The following is a 12,757-nucleotide window of genomic DNA, read 5'->3' as shown; positions in this document are numbered from 1 at the left end:
GGCTAAAATTGACTACGCATTCTGTTCGTCCTCAGAGGTCGGTGGGGCTGCAAGAACGACTCAATATACACAATAGAAAAAAACGCAAGCATGGGGATACCTTTTGCTTACTTTTGGTATGTTTTGAATCCTGTTCTGTGTAGTAATTGGTATCGGTGCTCTTGAGTCTCTTGTCCTTGGTGCTGCTCATAGCCTTCAGTGCCAGCGCCCTTCAGTACAGTTATGCCGGTTAGTTAGTGGCACAATAGATCTTGTTGCGAGTCGAGTGCAGTAGTGCGCAGGGGAGAGAGTACGGCGCCCAATTTAGGGTCACTGCGCTCCGTTTATTTATTTGAACTTTTTTTTGAGTGCTTGTTTAATTATGTAAGTTACTCTTTCATTTGGTTCCGGAGCACATTAAAAATACTGAGGGCGGCGAATGCGGGATGCCAGCCGCCGGCTTGTAATCAAGGCTTTTGGTGTGCGGTGTTCAGTTAGGGCCGTTGAGGGCTTTCCGTCTGATCCGCGTTCTGTGTATTGGTTTCATTCCAGCTCGGTGACACCACCAGAGCTCTCGCGGGCCCGGGGTGTTAGCTGATGCGTTACAAGCCCTGAAACCCGGAGACGGGCCTCCGGGTGCTTTATCTCAAGAGCTTTAGGCTAAAATAGACTACGCATTCTGTTCGTCCTCAGAGGTCGGTGGGACTGCAAGGAGAACGACTCAATATATACAATAAAAAACATGCACGCATGGGGATACCTTCTGCTTAGTTTTGGTATCCTGTTCTGTGTAGTAATTGATATCAGTGCTTTTGAGTCTCTTCTTCTTGGTGCTGCTCATAGCCTTCAGTACCAGCACCCTTCAGTACAGGTATGCGGGGTAGTTAGTGGCACTATAGACCTTGTTGCGAGTCTAGTGCAGTTGTGCACAGGGGTGAGAGTACAGACACAGTGTTTCTAAGATGCACAGAGTTTGGGACCGCACTTTGTAAAAACAAAATATTTTGCCGGTGATAGTGCCCCAGAATTGAGAATAAAAGTTTAATAAAAAGTGATTAATTGAATGCTTGAATTCATCTCAGCCACTGCTATTTACTCGGGTCACATCCAACTCCATCTTTTTATACACCATGCCACCTCAGTTTGGACCCAGACATATGCAAATCAATCTTGACAGTTTGGGCTGGACTGTCCCCTTTGGAGCAGGGTCAAGACATGTTTGCATGAGTAGGGCCAAACTGAGGTGCAATGGTGAGCAAAATAACGATGGACAGGGCCAGGCGCCGCAACACCCATAAGGCTCAACAGGCTATAGTCCCCCGTAACCACAACCCCCCCCCCCCCACCCCGCCACCCCCACCCTGGCGTGTGTGGAAGCCCAGGCTGAGACAGCTTCCTGGGCGCGCACACAGCCGCACCTGAGTACTTCACAGGTCTTTAAAAGACCATTTACTTGCTAACGAGGCTTTGTTGTTTTTGACAATATTCGAGGGGACAACCAAGTCATAGGGTACAAAGAGAGAACATGCCAATAGTCCTTTCATGGAAGAAGGAATGTGTTTCTTCCTTTGATCGGGACACTGTGTTACGTTTACATGACAAATAGGCTGTGGGTGTGCAGGGGTGAATGAGCCCATTTGCTTTACCCACTCCACATTTTATAGTGAAAGTGCATGCTTGCCGTGCATTGAAGGAGAAAGTAACAAGGCACAGACAGGCCAGTGCAGCGCCAACCTCTTTTCTCAATGCCTTGGCCTTCTGCGAGCACACGGGGGACGGGGCAGTGGCAGGATGCGGTGCCATGGCTGCCACGGGAGAGGCGCCAGCACCATGGAGCGCGCGCCCCTTCTATTCACTGGGGTGAGCACTTTTACATGTTTTGTTGCTATTGATATGTACGCTTCTTGAAAGGAGTAATGGGGATTACCGGACGTTACTCAATGCGAGGGGAGAAGCTAGGCTGACAGGTTGTGGACGTGGCCCTGTAAAATCGTTCAGTATATACATCGAAGGAGCGCAGTGAGGCAGGCTCTGACGAGGAGCCTTATGGTGAAAATATAATTAATTTTAAACGAAGACTGAGAAAATCTCACATTCTAAAATTCATCTGAAAGGTGTCTGCCTTCCCAGCAGCAAAGGAATTCTGTGACTAGAACCGGATGATATCACAGACTCTGCAATGTGATGTCACAAGGCCCACGGTACCAGCAGTGGGGAGGCCTCCGCTGCACCAGAGGGAAAAGGAGAGCTCACTTGTTGGGGTACGTTATTGGGTAGGAGAAAAGAAGTCTTTCAGGTTCATCACAGGATCATTTTTGTGGCTAAGTATTTGAAGTTTCTCAAGACACATAAAATTGTGCATTGCTTGCTCTCCCTGGTCACCTGAAACACATGGTATATCCGGCATAGTAGTGATGTATGATGACATGTTGAAAATGCTCCACTGTGACGTGTCGGTGGTATATAAGTCTGGTAACCAGGTCACTGGATCATTGAACTCAAGGACACCGGATGGGGAGGACCGCGGCTGGAGCTGGGACAGTGAGAGACCAAAGCTGCCGGAGTTGAGCAGCCTCGAAAACGAGCATTGAAAATGCAATAGGTCTCGCCTTTCATTAAGTTAAAGCCACTTGCTTTGCTATACAATACCATTAGCAAAGCAAATGGCTTTAACTTAATCAAAGTCGAGACCTAAAGCATTTTCAATGCTTGTTTTATAGTGAGGTTGCTGCTGTGTACAAGAGAAAGATGCCTGAAGTTAGTTATAGCCCTGCATGGTTAGTGTGCCCACATTGTTGACATGTGTGCTAATTAATGTACTCTTTGTTGTTTTTGCTCAGGGTCAGAGCACTTACTCAAGACAGATCAAGCAAGTGGAAGATGATATTCAGCAGCTACTTAAGAAAATCAATGAACTCACAGGTAAGCTTAATGGCTTGTAGTTAATGATTTGTGTTTGCTATTCTCATTGCATTGTGTAATAATCAATGTCTGTCCTTGTATCTATATAGGCATGTGTGTATATATATTTTGTGACCAAGGCTGCGGGCGGCAGCTGAAACGCGTGATAATGCAATCACTGAGTTAATAAAAGATCGAGTGGAGTGCCGGTTTTATCCTTTAAACAAAGGGGATTTGTGCTTGAAATATATATATATATATATATATATATATATATATATATATCAGAGACGCGATAGCGCTGCTGTAGTTATGGTTAGGATATAGTTTTCATTGAAAGAGGTGTTTGTGTTTTCTGATAACTTTATTGCAGATGTTGAGTCTGTACGAAACAGTCAAATAAAACATTCATCCACTTTTCGGTCTTCATGGTAAGGTGCAGATCAATCAAGCAGGGGCCACTAAACGGATGGAATAGGGGCTGCTTAAGTGACCGTTCACATTTTAACAGACATAGAATTGTTTGCTCCTCAATACAGAAACAATGGCTGGTTAAAATTACACCAAATACGGCATATAGAAGTTTACCTTTACTTAAGAAAGTGCCTTTGTTTTAATGTGTGTAAATTTGTTCATATTTTTTTCAAATATTAGTGTTTAAACATTGGTCTGGTTTCTGCATCAAAATTTGGATGAGGGAGCTTTTGTCTATTGCAAGAAACAAAAAACACACACTGGGGGTCTACAACTGGGCCTAATGTGCTCCTGGGAATAAGCTGGCAAAACGGCTGCTCAACAAGTCAGGGGACGTTTGCCAATGCTGTATAACAAAGTTTACGGGGTATTAACAAAAATGACCTGTGCGAAAGGGATTCACTTCAAATATAGACCAGACCCATACAGAGAGAAGTAGGATGTCCATCAACGTCAGATGTAGATCATGTATTCTCATTTGGCCATCCGAATAGGAATGGTGTGTCCCATGATCATTGGGACTAAGCCATAACCCAAACTGGTCTGGGTCTCATCTCCAGATGTAGTGTAGACCATATGAGTGAAAAGATCGTGATGGAGTACAGTGCAGTGCAAAGAAAATGTGTAGTGAGGTTAAAAAAGGATTGTGAATCAATACCAAAGCTTTAATATAACTTGATCACTCCTTTAGTAAAAACAAACAAGAACAGTGCAAAGATGCAGTTTAAACAAATAGCTGCATATATACGGCCAAGATGGCGCCACTAAACGGATGGAATAGGGGCTGCTTAAGTGACCGTTCAAATTTTAACAGACATAGAATTGTTTGCTCCTCAATACAGAAACAATAGCTGGTTAAAATTACACCAAATACGGCATATATAAGTTTACCTTTACTTAAGAAAGTGACTTTCTTTTAATGTGTGTAAATTTGTTCATATTTTTTTCAAATATTGTTGTTTAAACATTGGTCTGGTTTCTGCATCATAATTTGGATGAGGGAGCTTTTGTCTATTGTCTATTGAGAATCTGGCTGTGGCTTTGTGAATCCGCCATTCTCTGATTTGCTGGCTATCACTGAAAAATTTGCTGTGGCAGCCAACCTTACCCAACATGGTGCACCAAGCACCATCTTGAGAAAAATAAATACAAAAAGAGCTTTTTGCGGGCAGATCGCAGGGGTGGACATTTTGTATCACCTGACCCACGTAGATTTTAATTTCAAACTTTTTTTTATTTAGCGTTTTACAAACAGCATTGTCATCTCAACAGGGCACAGCATGGATTTCTGACAATGACAATAGAAATGTAACAGTGCAAAGAACACAGACGTTTCCAAAAAAAGGTAAATATGTAGCATAGGCAAGTGCGTGCGCACAATTCCAGTCTTGTGCCTTGGCTCTCAGTTTATGCACCAGGGGCTCCATAGCCAGCGATAAAAGAAGGGGAGAGAGGAGACCACCCCAGCGGGTGCCACAGGCAAAACATATGGGCTCAGAGCTATATCTGCCGGTTTTGACTTGGGCCAGTGGTGCAGTGTATAAGAGTTTAATAAGCCAAAGTATGCGGCGACCCAGTCCGAACATGATAAACAGATCAAAAAGATAGCCCCACTCCAAGGAGTCAAAGGCTCTCTACAAATCCTGTGCCATGCAGCCCGACCGAGCCCATCGGCTCAGCGCCTGCTCCAGCACCCGGAAGTGGCCGCAGTGGTTCAGGGACAATCTGTGACCCTGCACATGGCCATTCTGGTTCCTGTGGATCAGCAGCGAGACCACAGGCGCCAGCTGGTCCGCTAGGATTTTGCCAAAGATTTTATTATCTGCTGTAAGCATTGCCAAGGTCTGTGGCAACAGAGGTAAGATGGGACACTCAGTGTTTTAGAAGTGGAAACAATCAGCGCTTCCCAGAGGGTCTTTGGAAGGCAGGAGCATGTGATTGCCTCATCATGCAGAGCTTGGAGGAAGGGCACCAGCAGTTTGGCATAGATTTTATTGAACTCCTCGGGGAGCCTGTTGTGGCCCAGAGTTTTGCCAGACGCCAGGTCGCCATCTTAGAGTGGGGCAGAGGAGCTTCCATCCGCCAGCGCTTGACTGCGCATGAGCCAGCGAGGGGACGCCTACTTAATGCTCCTCCCCTAGCGTAGCGGGATCGCGTAGCGGGCGCGTCCTCGCGTGGCCGGAGTCATGCCAGAGTCCTGCCCGTCTGCGCCCGTCCGCGACAGGACGCGCTGGACGTGGCTGCTCTCTGGTACCATCCTTGGCTGCTTTCCTGTCTATAATGTTGTGCTATACTAGGGACAGACTTGTCGCCATTGATCAGTCACTCGGGACCTGTGGGACAACGCGGGTGGACCCCTTGTGCGGCCCCCTCTCATGTGGTTGTGGGCGGTTCACTCTTCCCGCCCCCCTAAGAAGGGGATGCAATGAGGGTGTTACTGTGGCGGTTAGTCCACATCCTTCTATTAGCATCTGGAACTTAAACGCTAGGTCGCTTGTCAAACATCATCTGGATATTTCCGACCTGCTAGGTAACGACCCGCCAGACTTATTTTGCCTGACAGAGACTTGGCTGCAGGATGCCGATACGGCCGTTGTGAACCTGGCATTCCCACCTGAATACTCTGTATTTACTTTTAACCGAGCCTCTAGAGGTGGAGGGATAGCTCTCGCAGTTAAGTCCTGCTACCCGTGCACTTGGCAGGGACAAAGTATCTCTGGCTGTGAAAGTGCAATGTTTAAGGTGGCTATTACGCCCAACTTTGCTCTGTCGGGGCTATTGATCTATCGGCCCCCAGGGAGTGAAGTGGCCTTTAGAACGGCATTACCAGACGCCATTAGTGAGTTGGCTGCAGGGTGCTCCAACATCTCCATTATTGGTGATCTGAATTTGCACTTCGACAATCTGTCTAGCCCTACGGTGTCCAGTTTTATGGCAGACCTTGAGGCGCTCCAGCTGGTTCAGCTGGTGTCACAGCCTACCCATATAGGGGGCCACACCCTCGACCCGTTTTTTACCAACTTTGCGGAAGCCAGCATCTCTAACCTTACACCGTTGGCATGGACCGATCATTATTTGATACGGATCCGATGCCCTATACCTGCGATGCAACCCAAACCAGTGGTGTGCCCAATCCCCAGACGGCGTTGGAACAAACTGAAACTGGACGAGTTCTTCCATCTCTTGTCGTCCGACCCACTAGATACAACTGGGTCGGCAGATCAGGGCTATGATGGCTTTTGCGACTGGGTAACTAGGGCATTAGACTCCCTCATACCTATAGTTCTGTGTAAAACGGGGGCTAGGAATTCCAGCCCATGGTACGATGATTCGTTACGGGCACTTAAGACCACATGTAGGCGTGCGGAGCGGGTCTGGCGCAAAAGCTATGATAACGAGAAAAAGGTTTTGTATTTGGCCACTGTGAAATTCTACCATCTGGCAGTGTGCAGAACCCGCGCTGCCGTCTATGCCTTGCAATTTCGGACCAGCTCAAACCCCTCCAAAGCTATTTTCAAGGTGTTGAAAGATCTTACCGCCAAAAAGGTGACTGCGACCTACCAGAGCTCCGTGGAGCACTGTGAAAATTTGGCGGATTTCTTTTTGGAAAAGGTTAATGCCATTTATCGGGCCTTTCCGTCGGCTACTCCATCCGCCAACACACCTCTTAAGCCGCTGACATCAGAGGAGCTGCATTCTTTTCCGAGTCTAACACCTGAAAGCCTTGGTAAACTGGCTCACCAAGTGAAGTCGGGGTCCCCGGCGGATCCGCTTTGTCCGGCCTTGTTTAAAGACTTAGCAGCACATGACATCTCACCATTATGTTCTCTGATCAATACGTCGCTGACATCCGGCGTAGTGCCACTGAAGTGGAAACAGGCCATGGTTCGGCCTATTCTCAAGAAGCCTAACCTGGATGGCAGCAAGCCCGAGAATTATCGGCCAATTTCACTCCTGCCGTGGCCTGCCAAGGTGACTGAGGCGCACGTCAACGCGGTCCTCTCGGAACATCTACTTCAAGCTGATGTCCTTGACATGACGCAGAATGGATTTCGGGCTGGGCATAGCACGGAGACGGCCCTACTGTATATGGTGGAGCACTTACGCTCCGTGCTCAATGCGGGTCAAACGGCGGCGCTGGTGCTATTAGATCTGAGCGCCGCCTTTGACACCGTATCGCACCCCATCCTTCTGCGTCGTTTAGAGGAGGCTGGCGTCACCGGCCTCGCTCTCCAGTGTTTCCGGTCCTTTTTAGCCAATCGGGCCTTTAGCGTGACCGTCCCGCCGTTTCAGTCCAAATACCATCTGTTGGGGCTGGGGGTCCCCAAGGCTCCTCGCTGAGTCCTACGTTGTTTAATCTATACGTAAGGCCACTAGCTGAGGTTGTCAGGCAATGGGGTATGACAAAGGTGTCATACGCCGATGATACCCAGCTAGCGGTCACGATCAGCGGGGATGCCGATGTGGATGCCCCCAGATTCCAACAAGGACTGCGGGCGGTCGCCGGCTGGATGACGTCCAACTGTCTCCAGCTGAACGCTAGTAAGACCGAGGTCATGATTTTTGGCAAACAACCGGAACTTTGGGGAGAGAGATGGTGGCCAGGGGATTTGGGTCTTACACCCACCCCAGTTTCTGAGCTTAAAAACCTCGGGGTCTGGTTGGATCCTTCCCTTGCGTTTGTCTGTCATACCAAACGCACGGCGGCCTGTTGTTTCGGCATCTTACGGGGGCTTCGTCCCGTGCTTAAGTTTTTTGATGCCTCTACTAGGCAACTCGTGATCCAAGCCACTGTCATCTCTAGGCTGGATTACACGAGCTCCCTATTAGTAGGCCTGAATCAGGCAGAAATTGGACGCCTGCAGCGGATTCAGAATGCCGCAGCGAGAGCGGTGGTAGGGCTACCTAGATCATGCCCCACTTCTAGTACCCTGCGCTCGCTGCATTGGCTCCCAGTGGCTCAGCGGATTCGGTTTAAGGTCCTCTGTGTTGCCTATAAAATACTCAAGGGGTCTCCGGCTACGATTCTTTCTAAACTCCTGGTTCATTACATCCCAGCCCGAGCTTTAAGATCTGCTGATCTAGAACTGGCTGTTGTTCCTCGTTTTAAGCGGAGCAGGGCCGGCGGACGTTCCTTTCAAGTCCGCGCGGCGGTGCTTTGGAAGTCCCTGCCCCCGGCGATCCGTGCCCTCAGGGATCTGCTCTCCTTTCGCCGGGCGGTGAAAACCTTCTTATTTCCCTAGTTTTAAATTTTCTGCTTTATTGTTCCGTTGTGTTGTGCTGCTGCCTTGTCGGGCGCCAGGACGCTCCTTTGCTGGAGCATCTGTGCGCCTAATAAAAACGCATAACATGACATAACATAACAATGGCAATTCAGGTGGAACCCGAAGGTGGTCCATGCCTGATTAAAAAAAAAAAGGCTTGACAGCCAAGTCAGTAAGTCCGACCACCGGTGTGTAGACGCTCGTAAAATTAAATAAAGTCAATGTGCATCTCACGCTGTGTATGCAGCTCCGTGGCCGAAGACTCATTGAGGGAAGGAGACGGGCTCCATGCCAGGAGGGTGCCAGCGTAGGATTCTTTTTGTTTAATTATGGGTGCCAGATTTGTCCACTCTGGCATGAGTCAGAGCGGGGTGCCACAGCATAGTTAGGCAATGTAGGCACGCCAGCCATGGCAAGCCGGTGCATTTCCTCGGCCAAGGAGAACACGCTCCACCCCTGCAATATCCCCAGTACAGTTTTTTCTCATGCCCGCTACCCATACACTGACCCCTGATGCTTGCTTTGAATTTGTCCCATTCCACAAGGCGTGACGCGCAGTGCTGGCATTTGTGTAAAAAAATTCAATACTGGAGGCATTTAGGGTCTCGCCAAGCGCTATGTCTTCCAGTTCCTCAAAGTAAAAGCGCCATGTTGGGATGTGAGGGAGAGCTTGTCCCAGCAATCCTGTATGCACTGAGGGTTGTGGTCTGAGTGCATCCTCCCCAGGTAATGTGTTTCACAAACATGGCCAGCTCAGTGGAGCAGACAATACAGTCACAGCACACATGTAGGTCGTGATTGTGAAAGTGAAAGGAGTACTCCCTGTCCACCGCGTGACGCCATATTTCTACTAGTGCCCAGTGGTGCAACCACATGCTCAGGTGTAAAGCTTTGGAGTTAGTCGAACAGGGGATCTAGAACTCTGTTGAGGTTCCCACCCAGCAACCAGGGAGTAACCCCTCCACTCCCCAGTGCACTAGGACCCTAGAAAAATCGGCAAGGAAAGCGGGATGCTCCATAATCTGATAGTATATCATCCGATTGGTAAGCGGCGGCGGCACTCTAGAACCTCCACAAATGGTTTTGCGACGGAACAGTGCAGGGAAATGCTCTGTATGCCTTTACCACGCATTTTCCCCCCACTTTTTTTTTTATCGCAAATGCTTTTACAATTTATTTATTTGTATTCTTATATAGCGCTGGAAGTCAATCCTCGAAAGGGTATCTCCGCGCTTGCGTATTACCAAAAGGAGCCAGAAACTAGTAATTAGACAGAGAGATGAGGGAGAACATAACTAACTGGCGATAAATAAAAAATTTTTCAGGGACTTCTTGAAAGATTGAAAGTTGGTTGTGCTTTTAAGAGCACAGGGCAAAGAGTTCCAAAGGATGGGGCCTTTGTAGGACAGGGCTCGTCCTCCCTGCCTGGCTTTTTTATCCTAGGTACCTGGAGTAATTGCTGGCCACTGGATCGCAGAGTACGACTGGGAGTGTAGGGTTTGAATATTTCTTTTAGATATTTAGTTCCATTGCCAAACAGACATCTATGAATTGTGCAGCAGATTTTAAATTTTACACGCTGTCTAATTGGCAACCAATGGAGTTTTGTCAGCAGGGGGAGTGAGGCAGACCTTGGTTGGGCGTTGAGGACTAATCTCGCGGCAATGTTCTGAATCACCTGTAATCTCTGTAGTTGTTCCTCATTAGCAGAGATCAACAGGCCATTGCAGTAGTCCATCCTGCTTATAACTAGGGCCTGGACGAGAGTTTTCCTGTAGAAGTCTGATAGGAATGGGAAGACTCGTCGTAGCAAACCTATGACCTGGAAGCAGGAGGCTGCTACTTGATTTGTATGTTCTTTGAGGAGGAGTGCTCTGTCTAAGCGCACGCCAAGATTTTTGACAATCTGTTTGGGGCTTGGAGTTGGTCCTAAGTCCAGAGGCCACCAATCCGGGGACCACAGAATTGTGGCCTCCCCGAACAGCATTACCTCAGTCTTGCCTACGTTACACTGGAGGCGATTACTGGCCATCCAGTGAGATATTGCCCTCATTCCGTCCGCAAAAGATTTTTTTATTGCGTTCGTTGAGGTTTTAAAGGGGAACAAAAGCTGGGTGTCGTCGGCGTACGACACAGGCGTGAACCCATAAGATCTTACAATATCCGCCAAGGGAGCCACATACACGTTGAAGAGTGTGGGGCTTAGGCAGGAGCCCTGTGGTACTCCCTTGGTGAGCTCCCTTGAGATGGAATGGTGGGAGCCCAATCTCACCTCTTGTTGGCGATCCGAAAGAAAGCTCTCCAGCCAAGAGAGAGCCACCCCTTCCACTCCCCTCTCCTTCAGACGACGAGAAGTATCTCATGGGACACAGTGTCGAAGGCAGCGGATAAGTCCAACAGCACTAGAATCATTGAATTTCCTCCATCCAGTGACATCTTGAGGTTATCGGTCACTGAAAGGAGGGCAGATTCTGTGCTGGGGTTGGGCCTAAATCCAGATTGTGGGAGGTCTAGGCCCTCCGCTGCCTCGATGTATTTGGACAAATGAGCGTTGACGTGTCTCTCGGTCATCTTACTGAGAAGGAGTAGGAGGGAGATGGGTCGAAGGTTGGAGAGGTCAGTCCATGGAGTAGCTGCGTTCTTTCGGATAGGGTTCACCACTGCTTTTTTCCATTCTTTAGGCACAGATCCTTCCCTGAGAGAATGATTGATCAATGTGAGATAGTGGTGTTTAAGCAAATTTTGCAGAGACAGTAATTTTAGCTGATAAGAGATCATCTGGAGATCCCGATTTTATATGACTCATTAGGGAGGTAAAATCTGATTCATTGACTGCTGGGAATGCCGTAAGTGTGGTTTTACTCCATGTGGGCAGAGTGGAAGGGGAGAATGAATTATTGCTATTTAGATTGGAGACCGATAGAATTTTATCGTGAATCAAATTGATTTTATTTTCAAAGAACAGGGAGATTTCGTCGCATAGTTGTTGGGAGAAATCATCGGGGCTTTTACATGCAGTTGGTTTTACAAAGTCCTGAAGGATTTTAAATAATTCCTTTGAACGATTTCCCGCTTCTGCGAGACGTTGAGAAAGACTATTCCTCCGAGCAAGTCTGATATTTTTGTAATTTCTGGCCTGCGACTCAAGATGTCCTTTTTTTCTTCGGTGTGAGTTTTTCTGCACTTCTTTTCTAACCTCCTACAATTGTTTTTCTGTTCTAAGCTCCTCGGTGTACCATGTTTCCTGTTTGGTGGCAGGGTATTGTTTGTGTAGTTTTTGAGGAGCTATTTGATCAATTGCTTCTAGGAGGGACGAGTTAAGTTTGGTTAAAACTGTCTCTGTACTGTCTGTCTCTGAGGGAGTGGGCTGCTTCCATACCTTTTGCAGTTCCTCTACGGTGACTTTGTGCCATTGTCGACGCCAAACTGAGGGTAGGGGATTTTTATTGGAAGGCTTGGCCACCTTGGATATTGAGAATTCCACGATATGGTGGTCAGACCAGATGATTTGAGTTGGGGAGGGACAGAGTACTTTGGGAAAATTAGTAAAGACCAGATCGAGAGTGTGTCCACCTATGTAGGTGGGCTCGTGATTTTGTAGAGTCAGACCGAGGAAAGCTAATTCAGAAATAGGGGACATTGTTTCAGGGAGTGAGGGGTTATCAGCGTGGACATTAAAATCGCCAAGAAGAAGAAAGTCTTCTTTGGCTTTAAAGTGAGGGGCCAGGAGTTCCAATAGTGCAAGGGGGAAGCCTGTAGAAGGCCCCGGAGGGCGATAAACTAAGGCTCCTTTCCAAAATATGTTAGTGGCATATAGCATTTTAAAAATTATAATTTCAAAGAGAGGGCTATATTTCTGTTCTAATATAACGACTTTCAGATGTTCTTTGTACATGATGGCTAAGCCACCACCTGTTTTCTCTGGACGGTCAAAATGCCTTTACCACTGTCATGTGGCGGCTTTCCGCCGTCCCGGACGCCACAGGATGCATGCAGGCATCGGGATACTCACTTCCGGCCGGAAGTGGTGTCCCGGTCTAGTCCTCCACCGCAACATCGTCAACATGCACTTGCGGGGGAACACGCTTAAAATGCGTGAAGCCTGCCGGATCAGTGCTTCTGATACTCCCGGGCAGCCG

At 48.0% G+C, this 12,757-nt stretch overlaps 1 protein-coding gene across 1 annotated transcript in view; it reads left to right on the top strand.

Moving 5' to 3' along the window:
- The window catches only part of PSMC2 (proteasome 26S subunit, ATPase 2), a 110,237-nt gene that overhangs the window by 15,611 nt on the left and 81,869 nt on the right, over positions 1–12,757 (top strand). The window contains exon 3 of the mRNA XM_086967332.1: positions 2,820–2,901. Coding sequence (XP_086823458.1) covers positions 2,820–2,901 — 82 coding nt within the window. The remainder of the gene's footprint in view (positions 1–2,819; positions 2,902–12,757) is intronic.

The sequence above is a fragment of the Lissotriton vulgaris genome, chromosome 1_1 (genome assembly GCF_964263255.1).
Source record: "Lissotriton vulgaris chromosome 1_1, aLisVul1.2, whole genome shotgun sequence".
In the NCBI taxonomy this organism is placed as follows: domain Eukaryota; kingdom Metazoa; phylum Chordata; class Amphibia; order Caudata; family Salamandridae; genus Lissotriton; species Lissotriton vulgaris.
This window is presented reverse-complemented; position numbering and strand designations above follow the sequence as displayed.